Below are 20659 nucleotides of genomic sequence, written 5' to 3'. Positions count from 1 at the left end.
AATCTTTGTTTCCAGCTTCCCCTTAAACTCCACATACATATACATTTTAACCTGTTTTTTATTCTCAATGCCCGAGACCTTTGTTCTGCAATATGAACTGTCTGCCTTCTTGGCTCCCAGTCCATCTTTTGTTGCAGCTTTTTCTGGTTGGCTGAAGTTAGGCACTATTGGCTTCTAGCTTCCAAAAACGTGTTTGCTGTTGTCTCCTCTCCCTTTTCTTTGTTCTTCTTGTTAATGATCTTTTAATCCCTTTATCAATGTCTTAAAAGGAGCAAACGGGAGATTAATTACGTCCTTACCATTCAAAATAAGTTTTATCTGAGTAAAAACTTAAGGTTGTGACGTATTTCTAAATACAGAAGAAAATGCCTACCGAATCTTTTTACTACCACTGATGCTGCTTATAATTCACTTACCGATTTTGTTTGTTAACAGCTGTGTCTGCACCATTTAGAACCAGTTCTTTCACTTCTGTTGCACCAAAGTTTTCAACTGTGATCTATTAATTTAAATTTTTAAAAAAAGTCAATGTCAGACTCAAAAGTTATTAGATTATTTTAATAACCTATTATTATAATCTATCTTTCTCTCATTAAATGTAAGAAGTAATAAATTTGCAGTAAAATTCTGCTACCATAAGCTTATTTGTGAATTCTGCATAAAGCCACAACTAGAAATCTTCATCTTCTCTGGCAGTTTGAAATCCTACCTTGACTAACTAATTACAAATCAACAAGTGTTTGGTTTGTTAAAAACAGGAAACTTAGTATTTATCATGTGTAAAACTTCAGAAGGGTCACTATAGGAGTAAAGTATTAGAAAGGATGTTTTCCATGGACAAGTGAAAGACTACAAGTCAGAATGCATTCAGTTTAGACTAGCTATGCATTCTTCCCACATGATAGCTGCTACTCTTGAATTCTTCCTTGCTGCATTCTTAATTACAGGTTGTTTTTCCAGTTTGCCATTAATTTGGTCTATAAAGAGTTGGTTATTCTGAAACTTTTTATTTCCCTTACTAGTGTGCTCATTTTCCTAATGTTACCATTCCCACCTTTGAATCTTCCTTCTTCCTATTCCCTTTTTTTGGGAATATTATCCTCTTCTTTTAAAACATTTTTTTTAGTATCTGTTGTCTATAAAACACTATGGTGGGAGTGGGATGATAAGAGATGAATAAATCCCTGCTCTGGAGTTTACTATCTAATAAAAGAGGAGAAATGTGATATGTAAACAACTCATTATAATAAAATCAATGCTATAATAGAGACATGAAAAAAATACTACCAGACCACAGAAGAAAGAAAACTTACTTCTAACTAGAGGAAGTATTAAAAACCTTGAGGAAGAAATGTCATTTGAAAAGCATCTAGAAGGGTAAGTAGGGCTCTGAAAGATTAGGAGAGGGTGGAAATTTCTGACTGAGGACAGAGACTGAACAAAAGAATAGATATGAGAGCAAATATCAAAAAAAAGTATGCCCCTAAAAAACAGGGATGGTAAGGTATATAAAAGAATATTGTGAGACATGACAAAATGTAGTGTGAATGGAAGGATACAATGAAAGTTAGGAAAAAAGCCAGATTACAAAGGTCTTTTAAGTCCATTATAAAGCTATTATTCTACAAGTAATAAAGAGCCACTGAACGTCTGGGAAAGAAATGGTAGTAGGAAGGAATGTTTCAATTACCACAGTTCTTAAATATACTAAGCATTCACAAACTTGGTGATTGATAAATCAGAAATTAAATTGCTTGGAACCCAATGTTTCAGTCAACTGAGATGATCAGTAAAGATTCAATGATAACTGACATGGTTATAAGTGAATCAACTGAAAAGGAGAACTAAAATTTCATAGTAAACAGAAGTCCAAGGAGGATTTTTTTTCTTGAAAACTATTAAACATTACTAAAATAAATTAACTTATTTCCCCTAAATCTATCAAATTTTCTTATAACTAAACTATGTGCCAATTCTTAAAATGATCAAAGAATGGATAAACTTTTTTGAGGGGGCACATAATTTTTTTGGCAAGTTGTGTGATAGTGGAATATGGTATCTTTTGTCAGCTTTGACCATAAAAACATAAAGAGAACTGTTTAGGGGTGGGGGACACACAAAGTTTTTGAAAAGAAAAGACATTAAAAAAGAAAAACTGAAGGTTTTACCATTTTCCCAAGAGTCTAATTTATAATAATGAAATTGTTACTTCTGAAGTGACTCATAATCCTTGCCGATTTTCTCTTCTTTAGTTGTCAACTAGTCTACTTCTGCCAGATTCTCATTTGTCAATGGCTTTGCATGTAACTGGATGATTTACTGAACACCCCTCTCAGAGAATTAAGTTCTGCATCTTTTACAAGATTTGCAATTTCATCTTCCAAATAATATTCCAATGTATTTGTATTTGTACTGCATCCAACCGTAAGACTAAATAGGCAAGGATGAATGTTAGTGTGAAAGGGATATCTGAGTGGGAATTAATCTTTTAGGTGGCAAATTCATTAGTGAATATTTTCATGTTACAATAACCTATGCTTCTCTAAACATTCTTGTAATTGCAGACTCAAAAAATGAACACTTGAATAAAGAGGACCCCTTGTATTTGTAAAGATCTTTAGTATAATGTTAAACAACATAGGCTTTGAAGTCACAGAGCTGGATACAAATACTATCTCTGAAATGTGATGATTGTTTTCAGTTTTCTTTATATGTAAAATAAGGATAATAATACCTATCTCTTGGGATTATGAGGATTAAATGAAATAATGCATGTACTGTGACTAGCATATAGTTAATGCTCAATAAATGTTAGCTAAAGGGTTCTTTAAGAATTCCATCCATCACAATAAAGAAAAACCCTAAGGCACAGCTGATAAATAAAAAGGGATGATGAACACTCAGGCTACTCTATGTCTTTTCATCTTACCGTAAAATTAAGACAAAATGTTTCCTCAACATCATCTTCTGGATAATCCAGTAACTGTTGCATGCTTCTGAAAAACAATATATATGTTTCTTTGAAGAAAAATATTATTGAGTATTTTGACTATTTTGCTTATGACTAAGTATATATTTTCATTCATTCTTGATCAAATCCTTTTGTTAATCTGTACTTTTATATTTGTTTCAGAATGCTGGATGTACAATGACAAACTTATAAACAATGCTGAAGAAAAAAAAACCTACTCTTAAGGCTTTCATCTCTTGCTTTGAATACAAAAGCATGTATCCACCCATTTTCAACACTTGTTCTTATCTATATACAATTTTTATTCCATTTTATGTAATAAATAAAAAGAAACTTTACATATTACATGTAGGAATGAAGGTGATTAGAAGTAGAAGTCCAAATAAATCATTTAACTACATTCAGGAAACATTACCTTCCTAAATTTATTATCAGATATTCACAAAGTATTGTTAAACTAAAAATTCAGTACATGGTTTTATACACATAACGCTTTCAGTAGAAAATTCTCAGTCTGAGTAACACAATGGGTTTTCTTTTATTAGAAGGGCTATTAGTTTATTTTGGAAATTCAACAACAACAACAGAAACATAATTATTCCTAAAAGGAAAGCTTCTGGACATTCCCCATTTCCTATTTTCTAAACCCCACTCTTGCCACTTTTTACAACTAACCTCCCAACATCAGGCATTAGTTCTTTCAAATCATCCAGAGATGGCTTCTTTTTTAGCAGTTTCTTATACAAAGCCAAAGGAAAATGGAGGTCCACAATAGTAAAATTATAAATTGCTAATCCACAGATAACACCAATCAAGTGGAACAAATCACTGTCTTCAAATGTCTAAAATTATAAGGGAAAAATAAGTAAAGACTTGTTCTCCAAGTTAAAACATTAAACTTTCTCTGATTACAAAAACACATACTTGTGGTAGAAAGTTTTGGAGATACAGAAAAAAGTAATGAATAATAGGAAAAAAGTTCATTCTCATTCCCATCTCCCTGAGACAATATCACTGTTAGTATTTTTGCACATTTGCATTCAATGTATTTTCTGGACAAACAAAATTAAAATCTAGTTGAGATGATACTAAATATATAATTTCACAACTGGCTTTTTCCCCAGAAATAGAATCATTTTCACATCTTTAAGCATTACATTAATAAATGAAATGATTACTAGAACTTTTTTCTGATTTAAAAAAATTATACACATTCAAAAATTGGAAAATAAAAAACCTAAAGAAGAAAATGAATTAAACACCTGTAATCCAATCACTTAGAAACACTCAAAAACAATGATTTAAAAATTTTTTAATGTATTTCCATCTACTATAAGTTCAGAAAAATAATTTAAAACATATTGTATTTAAGGTTTTCTCATTTTTCTAATTACAACACAAGTTATTTTCTTATGTCATTAAATATTCTTCCAGGACCTCCCTGGTGGCACAGTGGTTAAGAATCCACCTGCCAATGCAGGGGGACACGGGTTCGAGCCCTGGTCCGGGAAGATCCCACATGCCACAGAGCAACTAAGCCCGTGCGCCACAACTACTGAGCCTGCGCTCTAGAGCCCATGTGCCTAGAGCCTATGCTCCACAATAAGAGAAGTCACCGCAGTGAGAAGCCCACGCACCACAATGAAGAGTAGCCCCCGCTCACTGCAACTAGAGAAAGCCTAAGCGCAGCAACAAAGACCCAAAGCAGCCAAAAATAAATAAATTAATTAAAAAAAAATTCTTCCAGAACACAATTTTTAATGGTTGCATATTATATCATATAAAAGTTCCATGGCTTACTAAGTTAGCTATTTTAACTATAGTTAGACATTTAGATTATTAAAATATTAAAAACAATGCTTATTCCCCTTACCTCTCCCACCCCAGGAAATTCTGTAAGCATGACAATTAAGAGCAAACAATTTTTAAACTAGATCTGGGGCTCCAGACCTGGTTCATTCACCATCTAGCCTCAGTGTTTTCAAGATAAAAGTAGTATTAATTTCATATGGCTGTGTGGAATAATGTATGTAAAATGCTTTTAGCACAGTTCCTGAAGCACAGAGTAATGGCTCAATAAATATTATTCTAATTAGCTAGTAATTTTCAAAAGAAGATGGGCATCTTTTTTGCATATATTTTGGTCCGTAGTTTGGAATACCTCCTTAGAAGAAATTCTGCTTTGCAAGGAAGAATTTCAAAGTCAAAGGAAAGTTAAGCATACTATCAAACTCTTTTCCTCCGCAACTGTTCTAGTTTGTACCGCTGTTTGTAGTCCAGGAAAATGACTATCTTTCCACATTTTCATCTGCATACACATACCATAGACACATAAAACATATTTCTGAGTAAAAAAATGACAACTTGTTTTACTATATATTTTTTACTATTAGTGATACTGAAAAGTAGGGATTTGTGTGTTTGTGAAATGCCTCTTTGTATACTTGGCCCATTTATCTTTTGGGGGCTAGTGTTTACTTATATATTTGTATCTGAATTCATCATATGTCAGGGTTATTACCCTGTGTCATCTTTGTTACATATATGCTTTTTATGTTTTGTTATATCATATTTTTCATTGGTCAAATTAAACTTTTTCTTCTGTGATGTCCTACATTGTGTTGAAGTTTAGAAAGTCCTTCTTAAGTAGGGCAGACTGAATATGTGTTAATCTCTCTTCTTCCAGAAATCCCTCTAAGTGAGAATAAAGGAATAAAAATGGCATAAACCCAGAAGAAAAAAAGAATAGGGGAGGGTTTTAACAGCACTAAAGAGATTTCAATATTTCAAAATATGAAAAGTAAATGGATAGCTTGTCTGTTTCAGTAAAGCAGAAAAAACTGAAACAGTAGCTTGTAGAGGAAAGCCAGTAAAAAACAAGTTCATCTGTCCTGTAGGCTCAGGAACTGGAAGTGCCAAAGGTCAGAGGTAGTCCAGGTAGCTCAGTTAGTAAAACATAAGAATCTGAAAGTCAGAGGTATTAGAGTGGGGCTGAAAATAGGACGCTTGGTGGAAAGGCCATTGCCTTTTTGGAAAGGATGAACTAAAGAGGCTCTGGAATCTGAGGTAGTTGATGGGCAGGGTGCTGCATTAAAAACAAAGTGATCAAATGAAGGTCTGTACAGTGAACAGTGAAAATCCTAGCTTCCCTTTCCAGTGTTTGGAACACTACTAGAACACTGACAGCCAGGGCTACAACCTTTCCTGTAAACACAAAGAATAAAAAACTTATATATGCTGACATTTGAGGGTTCGCCCTTGAGAGGCCCCCACCTAATCACTCTATGAATAGGGCCAGTACACAGTGCCCATACACATAAAGTATCTACGTAGCACTTCAGTGTCACACTCTAAAATAATAAACAGCCAAGAACCACAAGAAAAAGACAAAAGAAACAAACACAAGAAAACTGGATGAATAAGAGGTATTATGGGAAACAAAGAAAAACAATAACTTTTAAAAGACTACATTTAAAAAGATTAAAATCATAAAATATATCTATTCAGAACATAATGGAATGAAACTAGAAATCAGTATCAGAAGGAAATATGGAAAATTCACAAAGATGTGGAAATTAAACAACACACTCTTAAAAAAACCAATGGGTCAAAGAAGGTATCACAAGGGAAATCAGAAAATACTTAGAGACTCCTGAAAATGAAAATACACACAAAAAAACTTACGGAATGCAGGGAAAGCAGTATTCAAAAAGAAGTTTTTATATTTGTAAACATCTATTAAAAAAGAGGGGACTTCCCTGGTGGTCCAGTGGTTAAGAATCCGCCTTCCAATTCAGGGGACGTAGGTTCGATCCCTGGTCGGGGAACGAGGATCTCACATGCCACGGGGCAACTAAGCCCATGTGTCATAACTAGAGAGCCTGCGCACCACAACTACTGAGCCCACGCACCACAGCTAGAGACAGGCCTGCACACCACAACGAAGATCCTGCGTGCCACAACTAAGACCTGATGCAGCCAAATTTAAAAATTAATTAATTAATTAAAAAGAAAAAATTTCTCAAATAAATAACCTAACTTTATTCCTAAGGAACTACAAAAAGAAGAGCAAACCAAACCCAAACCTAGCAGAGGGGGAAAATAATAAAGATTATAGTGGAGATAAATGAAATGAGAATGGAAAAGCAATACACAAAGCAACAAAACCTAAATGTGATTCTTTTTTTTTTTGCAGTACATGGGCCTCACACTGTTGTGGCCTCTCCCGTTGCGGAGCACAGGCTCTGGACACACAGGCTCAGCGGCCATGGCTCACAGGCCCAGCTGCTCCGCGGTATGTGGGATCTTCCTGGACCAGGGCACGAACCCGTGTCCCCTGCATCGGCAGGCGGACTCTCAACCACTGCACCATCAGGGAAGCCCCAAGGTGATTCTTTTAAAAGATCAACAGAATTAACAAACTTTTAGCTAGAATGACCAAGAAAAAAAGAGAGAAGACTTACTAAAATCAGGATCAAAAGCGTGGACATTCCTATCAACCTCAGAGAAATAAAAAGGATTATAAGAGAATACTATGAATAACTGCATGCCATCAAAATAGATAATCCAGATGAAATGGACAAATTCCTAGAAACACACAAACTACCAACTGACACTAGAAGAATTAGAAAACCTAAAGAAACTTATAACAAGAGATTGAATCATCAATCAAAAACCTTCCAACCAACAAAAACCTGAGACCATATTCTACCAAACATTTAGAAGAATTAACACCAATCATTCTCAAACTCTTCCAAGAAATGGAAGAGAAGGAAACAGTTCCTAACTCACTCTATGAGGTCAGGGATACCATGACACCAAAGCCAGACAACGACATCACACACACACACAAAAGAAAACTATACAGCAGTATTCCTTACAAATAAGAACAGAAAAATCATCAACAGAATACTAGGAAACTGAATCCAGCAGCATATTAAAAGGATTACACACCATGACCAAGTGGGCTTTATCCCAGGACTGCAATGTCGTTCAACGTAAGAAAATCAACCAATGTAATACATCACATAATGGAATGAAGGAAGGAAACCACATGATCATCTCAACTGATGCAGAAAAAAAATATGAATAAAATCCAACACCCCTTCATAATAAATAAACTCAATAAACTAGGCATAGAAGGGAATTTCCTTAACATGATTCAAGGTATTTATGAAAAACACACAGTTGACATTCCACTCAGATCAGGAAAAATTGAGAAGCATGTCCACTGTCACCACTTGCATTTGAAAGCATACTGGAAGTTCAAGGTGGGGCAATTAGACAAGAGAAAGAAATAAAGGTATACAAATTGGAAAGAAAGAAGTAAAATTAAATCTATTGAATTTATAGATGACATGATCTTGTATACAGAAATCCTAAAGAATGCACAAAACAAACTATTAGTGCTAATAAATGAAGTCAGCACATGATCAACACAAAAAAATCAGCTCTATTTCTACACAGTAGCAATGAACCAAAAATAAAGAAAATAATTCGATTTACGACAGCATCAAAAAGAATAAAATACTGGGCTTCCCTGGTGGCGCAGTGGTTGAGGGTCCACTTGCCGATGTGGGGGACACGGGTTCGTGCCCCGGTACGGGAAGACCCCACATGCCGCGGAGCAACTGGGCCCGTGGACCATGGCTGCTGAGCCTGTGCGTCCGGAGCCTGTGCTCCACAACAGGAGAGGCCACAACAGTGAGAGGCCTGCGTACCACCAAAAAAAAAAAAGAATAAAATACTTAGAAATAAATTTAACCAAAGAAGTGTAAGACTTGTACACTGAAAACTATAAAACATTGCTGAAAGAAATTAAAAGACCTAAATAACTGGAAAGACATCCCGTGTTCACAGACTAGAAGATAATATTGTTAAGATGGCCATACTTCCCAAATTGATTCAATGCATTCTCTATCAAAACCTCAATGGCCTTTTTTGCAGAAATGGAAAAGCTAACTGTAAAATTCATACAGAATTGTAAGGGACCGCTAATAGTCAAAAGAATCTTGAATGAGAAGAACAAAGTGGGAGAACTCACACATTCCAATTTTAAAATCTACAAAGCTATAGTAAACAAGACAGTGTAGTACTGGCATAAGAATAGACATATACACCACTGGAATAAAATTGAGAGTCCAGAAGTAAATCCATATAGCTACAGTCAATTAATTTTCAACAGGATGCCAAGACTTAACAAACAATGGTGGGACAACCAGGTATTCACATGCAAAGAATGAAGTTGAACTCTTACCTCACACCATGGACAAAAATGAACTCAAAATAGATGAAAGACCTAAATATAACAGCTAAAACTATAAAACTCTTAGAAGAAAACTCAGGGGTAAATCTTCATGACCTTGAATTTGTCCATGGTTTCTTAGTTATAACACCAAAAAGCACAAGCAATAACATAATAGACAAAAAAAAAAAGACTTCACCAAAATTTAAAACTTTTATCATCAAAGGACATTAGCAAGAAAGTAAAAAGATAATTCATACACTGGGAGAGAATATTTGCAAATCATATATTTGACAAGGGTCTAGTATCCAGAATACATAAAAGAACTCCTAAAACTCAGCAACAAAAAGAAAAACAAGCCAATTAAAAAAGTGTATAAGACTTAAAAAGACATTTTGCTAAAGAAGGCATACAAATGGCCAAACAAGCACATCATTAGCCAGTAGGGGATGCAAATCAAATCACAATGAGAGGGACTTCCCTGGTAGTCCGGTGGGTAAGACTACATGCTCCCAATGCAGGGGGCCCCAGGTTCGATCCCTGGTCAGGGAACTAGATTCCACATGCACGCTGCAACTAAGAAGACTGCATGCCACAAGTAAACATGCCGCAGCACAGATCCCACGTGCCACAACTAAGATATGGTGCAGCCAAAATAAACCAATTAATTAATTAATTAATTTTTAAAAACCACAGTGAGATACCACTTCATACCCACTATCATAATAAGAAAAATACAGAAATACATATAAAAATATATTTTAAAATATACATACATATATATATATATATTTTTTAAAAGGAAAGTGGCAAATGTTGACCAGGATTGTAGAGAAATTGTAATCCTCATGTATTGCTGATGGGAATGTGAAATGGTACAGCCATTGTGGAAAACAGTTCAGTGGTTCCTCAAAAAGTCAAACAGAATTATCACATGACCTAACAATTCCATTCATAGGTATATACCCAAAATAACTGCAAACAATAACTTGTATACAAGTTTTCACAGCAGTACTATTCATAATATTTAGCCAAAAGAGGTAAACAACCCAAATGTCCATCAACTGATGAATGAATAAACAAATGTGGTATATCTATATAATGGAATATTATTCAACTATAAAAAGGAATGAAGTACTGACACACGATACAACATGGATGAGCCTTGGAAACATTATCCTAAGTGAAAGAAGCCAGACACCAAAGGCCATCCACTATATGGTTTCCATTAACAGCAAATATCAATAATAGACAAAGCCACAGAGATAGATAGTAAAGCAGTGATTGTCTGAAGCTGAAGGGAGAAAGAAATGGGGAGAAACTGCTTAATGTCTACAGGTTTCCTTTTGAGGTAATGAAATGTTCTGGAACTAGAAAGTGGTGATGGTTGCACAACACTGTGAATGTACTAAATGCCACTGAATTGTACATTTTAAAATTCTTAAAATGATGAATTTTATGTTATGTGAATTTCACCTCATTAAAAATAATATTAGGAGCTTCCCTGGTGGCGCAGTGGTTGGGAGTCCGCCCGCCGATGCAGGGGACGTGGGTTTGTGCCCCAGTCCGGGAGGATCTCGCATGCTGCGGAACGGCTGGGCCCGTGAGCAATGGCCGCTGGGCCTGCGTGTCCGGAGCCTGTGCTCCGCGGTGGGGGAGGCCACGGCAGTGAGAGGCCCGCGTACAGCAAAAAAAAAAAAAAAAAAAATTAAATTAAATTAAAAAGAACATATAGCCCTCTGCCTTCCTCCTTCCTTCCTACACCTTCTCTGAGAAGGTGGTCCAGTATGTCTGGGGCTAACCTTTTGGCCAATGTAACCAGAAGACTAGCTACTTACTGAGTAAATACCTGGAAGATGATGGCTGTTAAGTTTCTCACTAGTGATTTAAGTCACATAAAATGGAAAGGGAGAAGGCTAAAGTAAACTCTGTGGTGTTTGTATAGAATTAGAGGTATCAGTATCATCTCATGGTTTTTAACATGTGTGTATGTATATATATATATATACACACACAAATATGTGTGTGTACATGTATACATATATATAAATATCCATACATGTTGAAAACCAGGAGATGTATGCCATGTGTGTATACATACATATAGTTCCTAGTTCTGGCTGCTGTGACTCTGAAAGCAATGACTCCTTGGTAGCAATGAGTACATGTAGCATCCAGTTTGACTTCTAAATACCATTTTATACTTAAGGAAGTCAGGGCTCTTAAGAGAAATGGCTAATGCCAGGACTGGGGTAGAGAAAACACAAAATGAGCCTGGAACATTTTCTGTACCAAATGTAACGAATAGTTAAAGAATAATGGGGACATGTCAAAAGTACACAGAAGAAGAGCAGCTCTGTGGGGCTCCTATTGCCCAAATCAAGATATAACTGTAAAGGTATAAGAGATCCACAAGGAACTCCCTGCTAGTCCAGTGGTTGGGACTCCGCACTTCCACTGCAGGGAGCACGGGTTTGAGCCCTGGTTGGGGAACTAAGATCCTGCATGCCGCAAGGCACGGCCAAAAAAACCCATAAAGATACACAATAAAGCTTGTTACAACTGCCCCTCCCCTGGTCTCAAAACATTACCTTTCTGCAGAACTGAATAGAGGCCCATAGAACTCTTTGTGTTCCTGGCAGACAGGCCTCCACCCCACGGACCCTCTTCAAATTCTATCTGCTACACCACTACAAACTGCCCTAAGAGATCAGTGCCAAGAAAGAGACCATAATTTCAACAGATTGTCCACCTACCTCAGAGGCCATCAGGACTATTCAACCATGTCTTACATGCCTGACTGTCAACAAAGGAGGCCTAAAAACTCACAGGTTGTCCCTAATCCCACTTCCATGTGGCAGTGTACAGGCCCTAAAATCTGACACAATGTTACCTAACTGTCCCTGCTCCACCAAACCCCTTCTCTGTTCTGGAACTCACAATCTATCATTTGGAAAACTACCTATATCCCAAACTTCTCCAAATTCTCCTTGCCCCTTTTCTAAATGAACAAGGCTGTCTCCTGAGGATGCTATTTCCCCTGCAGGTCATAATAAATGGTGTTTGTTTAACCTTCCAACCCCTCATACAACCAGGCCTAGAGATAGGTCTCCTGGCTCTTCACTCCTTCTAGACCTCCTTCCATTTGCCTTCTTAAAATCCCAGCTTCTGTGAAACACATGCCAACTGACCTTCCCTGCTAATGTTCCTTGTGCTGACATCTAAAGACATTCACAGTGCACTCATTCACAGATTCTGGACTATCTTTTGCTTTCTTTTTCTACCACTATTCCTGCCATCGTTTTTGACGATTTCAATACCCGGGCCAAAAAAGGCATCCAACACACTAGCCTCTCAGTTACTTGAACTACAATTTTCCAACAGTCTTGTCCTCCCATCACATCTCAGACACCCATTCCCATGGTCATATTTTATATTTAAATGCAACCATCCAATTTTTAAGCATTCCCTATCTGACCACCATTTCCTACTTTGTAACTCACCACCCCCAATACTTTGACACACACTACAACTCAACTCCACCAGCAACTACAATCCATTAACCACACTACTTTTTAAAAAATCATCACCTCCCAACCAAGTCCTTACATTTTCCTCCTTACAAAGCTTAAATTCCATAATTCATCAAGATAATCATTCCCCTGCCCTTTCTTCCCTTCTGTTTATACTCACTTGCTAAAACCACAACCTAGTTAAATCAACTGTCTGTCTCATTTTTACCTCTACCCAAGCAGCTAAATGTGACTAAAGGAAAAAAACACAACCATGTTGATTGGTCTCCTTTTAAAATTCATGAGCATAAGTTTCAAATGGGCCTCCAATGCCCCCAGTCTAACCCTGTATTTATTTACATGGTCAGCTTATTTTCCCACTCCCCTAAGTGATTATTTCACTCTTTCTCCTTTCTTCTTCAAACCTCCAACAACCTTCCCCCTATTCGAACTTTCTAACAAACTTGCGTCTTATTTCACTGTAAAGTAGAAATGATTCTAAGAGAACTTTCACAACCTCCCACCATCAAATCTACCAGAAGATTTGTATTTACATATATACTTGGCTTTCTCTCATGATATTATGGATCTATGTGTCTGATTAGAGTCAATCCTCCACTAGCATACTCATCTCCATCTTTTCTTCACAATTTAAGGACTGTGCTCCTGCAGCTGATATCCCCTCCTGCATGGCTGATTTTCTACTTTCTGAGTAATTCATCACAACAACATGCAAACAAGCTTTAATTTCTCATGTAAAATAAAATACCCTTTCTTGATGAAGAAAAAAATATGTATAGTATAGCACTTCTTTTTAAAAATACTTATTTTCAAATACTTTAACACTCACAAGAAATTACACAAATAGTACAGAATTCCTCTGTACCCTTTACTCAGTTTTCCCCAATAATAACAGCTTAAATAACCATACTGAAAACCAGGAAACTGACATTGGTATGTGGTATACTACTACATATGTACTTATATTTATTTTTTCAAAAAAGGTTAAACTGTAACATTCCTTTTGAAAAGAATAGCTTTAAGAGGAGGGAGGAAATACAGTGGAGGGGGTAGAGACAAAAGTTAGACTTTTTTAGATACCTTATTTTATAGACTTGACTTTGGAACTATGTAACTATTTCATATAACTATAAAACTAAATTGAAATTAAACAAACAATCCCTAAAAATTAAAAATTCTACAAGTTAACCTAAGTGTGTATCTACTTGGCATAATGATACAGAGTGTACCAATTTCAAGGGATATCAAAACACAGTTATTTGCCTGTGTATCTCACCTGGGGTATACTCAAAGGGCAAAAAAAACCCTGCAAAATACTTAAAAATGAAACAAAACTACAGTTGACCCTTCAACAGCTCAGGGGTTGGGGTGCTGATCCCCTGTGCTGTCGAAAATCTGAGTATAATCTTATAGTCGGTCCTCCACCCTTAGATTCAACCGAGGATCGTATAGTATCACAGTATGTATTTATTGAAAAAAATCTGCATATAAGTGAACCTACACAGGTAAAACCCATGTTGTTCAAGGGTCAACTGTATTTTCAGTTATCATAATATTGGTTGAAAGGTTGGTATCGTTAGGCAATAAATGTATAAGTCTGGAACATTTTATCACACCAAGTATACCAGGTAGCAAGGAAGCTACTAAACAGTATTAAGATTGTGTCAAAAGGACTCAGGTGCCAAGTTGAAGAGCTCTCCCTGGACAAAAATGGAATAATATTAATAGAGACAATAACTGCAACAGACTGAAAAACATCAACTATGTTTAAGTCCATGAATATATAATAATATTCGAAAACAAAAAATGAACTGTCACCACTGGAGCATGCTAATTCTTTTGAAAAATAAGTAACTACAGAGAGAATTCTTTCCCATATGAACTGTACTAATAAGGATTAAATAGCAGATATGAGAAAATTTCTTTACATATAAGTATCCAAGATACAAAAATGAAAAAGAAATGTTAGAATCAGAGTAGCACCATTTTGCCACCCCTAATAAATTAACTAGCCTAGGCACTGATCATCATGACTGCTAACATCACAAAGGACAGCCAGTCTCCTGGAAGAATGAATAAATAATACATCAAGGTTTTTAGAACAAATAGTAAATAATTCAAATTTCTTTCAACTCAGAGTTCTACAAACTGAACCATCCATTTCACTTACAGTTTCTAAATCAGAGGCCAGCAAACTTTTTCTGTAAAGGGGCAGACAGTACATATTTTAGGCTTTGTTGGCCATAGGGGCTCGTTGTAACTCCCCACTCTGCCTCTGCCAGTTTTAGCTAGAAAGTAGCAATAGGTAAATGAGTAGGCACTGACTTTATGTTCTGGGAAGAACTTTCAGGGACTGTAGTTTGCTGAGTAGTTACCTCTGCCCTAAATTATAAGGTAGAGAAATCAATGATCCCTAATGATAAATTAATTCTCCCCAGAAGAAAAGTTCATCTGGTACTTATTCAATCCTCAAATCTAATTCAGCAGAACAGTCAACATCATTTTCAGGATGACCATTCCGTAATTTATTTTGCTAATTTGAAATGTGTGGTAAGCATTAATGTGTTCTGATGACTCTGAGTCCAAACGTTTCTAATTTTTAAAATTGTAATAAAGAAGATCTGTAAATAAAATACGTTAGTTATCTAGTAATAACTCCTATTTATTACTGAGTTAAGCTGAAACATATAGGTGTATATAGACAGACAGATAGATAGATAGATAGATAGATATAGGAGTAATTTAGACGGTTGGACTTTTTACCTTATCAGAAAACCAAATGAGCCTGGAATCTTCATAATACCTAAACATGCCATATTTAGGATCCAATAATTCCCTCATGATGAGCAAGAAAAATTCTTTGCGTACCCCTCCTGCATCAACAGCATCTTCTCCAACAAATATAACCTAAAATAGATTAATGCAAACACTGAATGTAAAGAAATGAATGTATATTCTGGAAACTCTACAACACGTTATTTATTATGAATAAAAGCGTGGCAATAGCTAAAATTTTTTAAGTATATAATTTTATTAAGATTCAAAGATACACTAAAAATGAACAGGAAAACTTTAAACATATTTTCTGAATAAAAGTTCCAATTATACAACAGAAAATGTTAAATTACCTTGAGTGGCTTTTTGTAGTCTATATTCTTTGTTTTCCTAAGGACTTCCATTGCATCTCCTACTATATTTTCTCTACGTACCACTAGAATTAAGCAAGGATTCACAGATTCAATCACTGGGAGAAAAAGAGAGGAGACATTCTGTCTGTGGGCCTGGTCAATAGCCATCTAGAAAACAAAAGATTAAAAATTTAATAGCAATGCTATAAAGAAGCTGCTGTGACTGAATAAGCTAACCTCTACCTACTAATTATAGATATCCTATAATTCCTATACTACTGAATTCATACAGCACCTAACACAGTATTCAGCACAGCATCAGAGCTTAATAAACTGAGCATAAAGAGTATCCTTTTGAATTTTTTATAGTAATGTTAACTGATGATACCATTAAGCTAAGTAAGCATGGAACTGTAATAATTATGATAAATCTGAACACTGCTGTTTCTCAAAAAATAACTAGGATGGAGAATGAGGAGAAAAAGAAAACAGCATTAAAATAAACCTTTAAAGAGAAAAAGAAACAGCCTGGCCAACTAAAAGGTTTATAGAAATTCATTTAGTAGAGTTATCACCATATATGCTCACAAACCAAGCATTTGGCTTTTACCATTTAAAGCTTTTATTTTTTTCCTACGATTTTCCTTGTGTTCTTAATTCTAAAATGGAATATCCTACATTGAAAACACCAAGTGATTTTCATTTTTTTAAAATATTTATTCATTTATTTGGCTACGCCAAGTCTTAGTTGCAGCACGTAGGATCTTTGTTGCCGTGTGTGGATCTTCTTTTTTTTAGTTGCAGCACGCAGGATCTTGTAGTTGCAGCATGTGGGATCTAGCTCCCTGACCAGGGATCGAACACCAGCCCCCTGCATTGGGAGCACAGAGTCTTAACCACTGGACCACCAGGAAGTCCTGATTAACTTAGCGTTTAACAAAGATTGCTAAAAAAACTAGCAATCTAGCTGTTAGTATCGAACCCTACAAAAATATTTGTTTCTTCTGTTGATGAAAATGGAAATAAGCACATCTCTAAAATTCCTCCTACTATTATTTATTGTTTAAATATATGGAAGAATTTAGAATAGTAAACGCATTTATTTTAAAAGAATAAAAATTGCCATCAAAATTGGGGGAGGGGTAATTTTTAAAAGCATTTTTAGAATATTAAGTGCTCAAGGTCTCACCTCATCCTTAGTCCTCAGCCTCTATAGTCTGATATTCTACACCAGAGGAAGAAACTCAAAAACTTTTAAATTTACAAGTTCAAATGATAAAGCAAACCTACTGTAGTCCTTCACGGTCATAATGTAAACTAGTTTTAAAAATCCTCATTATAAAGGAAAGAATGTTCAGCTTAAAGTGAGGGGGTGTGGGGGGGTGGAAGGAGAGTGGGGAGGAGGAAGAGGAGGTGACCAACCTCAGGAAAGTACCTTATTTATTACTAAAACATTCTTCACGGACATTTCGTACCCTCCTCCTAACAAGTGATCAAATGCCTCCTACTTTAACATCACCTCACCTCTACTGATTTTCATCTTTTACCAAGTATATAAATAGGGAATATATAATAAAGCAAGATTTGAAACAAAGCATTTTATCAAGTAAACTAGTCAAACTGTTTATAAAGACTGTGTATTTCTACATTGAAAGAAGATTATACCATTTTTTATTTATAAAATGATAAAAATCTAAATTATTCTATGTCCTTTTAAATATATATAAGTATCCCTCATAAGAATACACATTTCACATGCAACAGTCCTCTTCATAGGTACCAGAGGTGCTTTGGTAAAAGTAGCTTTTTTTTTTTTTTTTGAGGTACGAGGGCCTCTCACTGTTGTGGCCTCTCCCATTGCAGAGCACAGGCTCCGGACGCGCAGGCTCAGTGGCCATGGCTCACGGGCCCAGCCGCTCCGCGGCATGTGGGATCTTCCCGGACCGGGGCACGAACCCGTGTCCCCTGCATCGGCAGGCAGACTCTCAACCACTGCGCCACCAGGGAAGCCCGTAAAAGTAGCTTTGCAAAAGACAGACCACAAAGGTACAAAATATCCCCAAACACATTTCAAATACTTTTAAAAAACACCAGAGAAACAATTCAAAAACTACTCTCAAATTAAATTAGTACTATAAAATATTTTACCTGCATCTGTAAGACTGCATCTGTTTGTAACAGAGTAGTTTTTGCTTGGGCGTCAAATACAAATGGATATGTGCAGATTGTAACAGGGATATCTGCCAACTAGAAATAAAAAATTAGCTTATTAGTACAAATCGGTTTGTAACTTACTTCTTGTAGGTACTGTCATTTCTTGTGTAAAGTTGATCATATTCTTGGTTTATTCGCTTTTGTGTCATTCAGGAATTATAAATAAAATGTGGCTTATTTCTTTTTTTTAATTTAAGTTTATTTTTTTATATAGGAGGTTCTTATTAGTTATCCATTTTATACATATTAGTGTATACATGTCAATCCCAATCTCCCACTACATCACACCACCGCCCCCCACTACCGCCACTTTCCCCCCTGGTGTCCATACATAAAACGTGGCTTATTTCTGAATATAGAATTTTTACTGATAATTAGATGAGGCATTGGAATAACCCTAATCCCTAATTTTAGGAGAGAACTGTATACTTGAGAATCCATAAAATTGTAAATTACAGGTATCTTTTGCTTAACATCTTAACTCCAAGTTTCAGTGAATTAGGCTGCAAATTTATTCTAAATGTGGGGCTCCTATGTTAAATACAGTACCCAGTTCTTATATGTTAGGACTACTCTAGCAAGTGAGGCCAATGATAAGCAATCTACTTATTCATTCAACAGATATTTACTGCCAGGTCATTAGGGGGACAACACTATTATGAGCCCAACAATCTGTTCATTCATTTAACTTACAAAATAAGCACAATTAGTATTATTATTTTCTGTCAATCTTCAAAGTTGATCAATAATAGTTGATCTATTATTACCATTATCAGACATTAGTCACCTTATCAACAACTATTTATCCTAGCAGGTAAAACATAGTGATTGATTGCTAAGTTTTTAACAGGGCAGAAAAATACAAAGAGCTATGAATTGCCAGTCACAGATCTTGCAGTTGGAGGATGTTATACTACCATATACCCAACAAAGCAAAATTTCTGTGCCAGCCCTGACACAGAGCCCCTTCTTATTATAAGGCTTCCAGTGAAGACTTAATACACCATGAAACAATCCTCTTCTTTTTAAGTTCTTAGAAAGTTCTTTATATTGAGTCTGAATCTGCATTTCTATACATCACTTCACTTTCTATTTCAGTCTTCATTCTGCCCCTGCAGGGAAGTTTATATGGTTTAGATACTTCGTGCTGCCATGCTCTCCCTAGGTTGTCTTTTTCCCACACTAAACATGCCCAGTTTTTCCAACCATCCTGAAAATAATATGGTTTCCAGCTCTACTCCATCCCAACCGCCTTCTTTTATTTTATTTATTTATTTATTAGGAGGCGCCAGGTCTTAGTTGCAGCATGTGGGATCTAGTTCCCTGACTAGGGATCGAACCTGGGCCCCCTGCATTGGGAGCATGGAGTCTTAACCACTGGACCACCACAGAAGTCCCCAATAGCCTTCTTTTAAATGTATTTCAATTTGTCTAAGCCTCTTTCAACTATGGCCATCAAAAACAATGAAATAATTGAATAGTGCCCAATCAGTATAGAACACAAGACTATCAACTTGTTCTCAACATGTAAGACAATATGCTGAGCGACATTAACCCTTAAGTAAGTTATCATTCTTGGCTATTTCTCATATGACAAGTTTATCCTCCACCCTGTATTTGTGTCACTAACTAGCTATGGATGATAGAAAGTCTTTTTACTACTCTGAAACTCTAAAAGGCTGAGACGATTTCTAAAGTCCCCTTTGGCTCCAAAACTCTTTGATTTCATAATTTTATGTGCTACTTCTATTTGAGGATGAGGAAGCAAACAATGTCAGGCCCATAGTTTAAAGCTACTTCTAGATGCTTCATTGGTTCAAGTGCTATGAAAAAAGCAAAGCAAACAACAAAACCTGAAGTCTATAACAGAAGTATAATACAACATTCCCAGGTGTTAAAAAGGTGGCTCAGGATTGTTGATTATGTAAGCCAAAGTGCCAGAACTTTATATATTAAGATAGTACATTAAACAAAGTGAGGAAGATGACCATACTGAAAGCTGATTCAATTTTATGACCATTTTGAGTGTCAATTATTAGTTTAAAAATTGAAGATCATTCTACTTCTCTAACATAAAACATTTTCTGCCTTCTGGGTAGGCATTTGTGAAATTTTATAAGTTTTCTTTTTTGTATTCTGAGGACACCATAAATTTTATACTGGAAGGCTCTAGGAGGATAGGAACTATTTTAAGACAAACATTGTTAAAAGGTGTCATATAGGTGTAATGCTAACTAAAACGGACGGTCTAATTTTCTTCAGAAAATTCCTCTGAAATGTTATAGAGGGCAAGTTCTATACACTCATTAAAATATATATGTATATATACATATATGTTTTAAAGTCACAAAAAAGAGGAACTTCGGGGTCTTCAATCACTTAAGACAAAACAGAGTATACCTTACTCTGAACATGAGACTTTAATACACCAAACTTACCTCAGTTAATCCATGGTTGACATCCTAAGACAGCAGTGCAGAATGTAACAGTAATGAGGAAAGAGCAATGTTAGTGTCCAAATTTAACTATTTCTATTCAAAGCAGCATTTCATTTATTTTGCTACAGCAG

General features: G+C 35.7%; 1 protein-coding gene across 4 annotated transcripts in view; it reads right to left on the bottom strand.

Annotated features, from left to right (window-relative positions):
* The window catches only part of HERC4 (HECT and RLD domain containing E3 ubiquitin protein ligase 4), a 136239-nt gene that overhangs the window by 10045 nt on the left and 105535 nt on the right, over positions 1–20659 (bottom strand). For 3 of the 4 annotated variants that reach the window (XM_060113117.1, XM_060113109.1, XM_060113132.1), the window contains 7 exons: positions 20529–20552; positions 18025–18123; positions 15877–16044; positions 15512–15655; positions 3647–3813; positions 2930–2996; positions 417–499 (listed from right to left, as the gene is read on the bottom strand). In XM_060113117.1, coding sequence (XP_059969100.1) covers positions 417–499; positions 2930–2996; positions 3647–3813; positions 15512–15655; positions 15877–16044; positions 18025–18123; positions 20529–20552 — 752 coding nt within the window. The remainder of the gene's footprint in view (positions 1–416; positions 500–2929; positions 2997–3646; positions 3814–15511; positions 15656–15876; positions 16045–18024; positions 18124–20528; positions 20553–20659) is intronic. The other variant, XM_060113126.1, reaches the window with a different exon arrangement.

This window comes from Mesoplodon densirostris, chromosome 1 (assembly GCF_025265405.1).
Source record: "Mesoplodon densirostris isolate mMesDen1 chromosome 1, mMesDen1 primary haplotype, whole genome shotgun sequence".
NCBI classification, from domain to species: Eukaryota; Metazoa; Chordata; class Mammalia; order Artiodactyla; family Ziphiidae; genus Mesoplodon; species Mesoplodon densirostris.
This window is presented reverse-complemented; position numbering and strand designations above follow the sequence as displayed.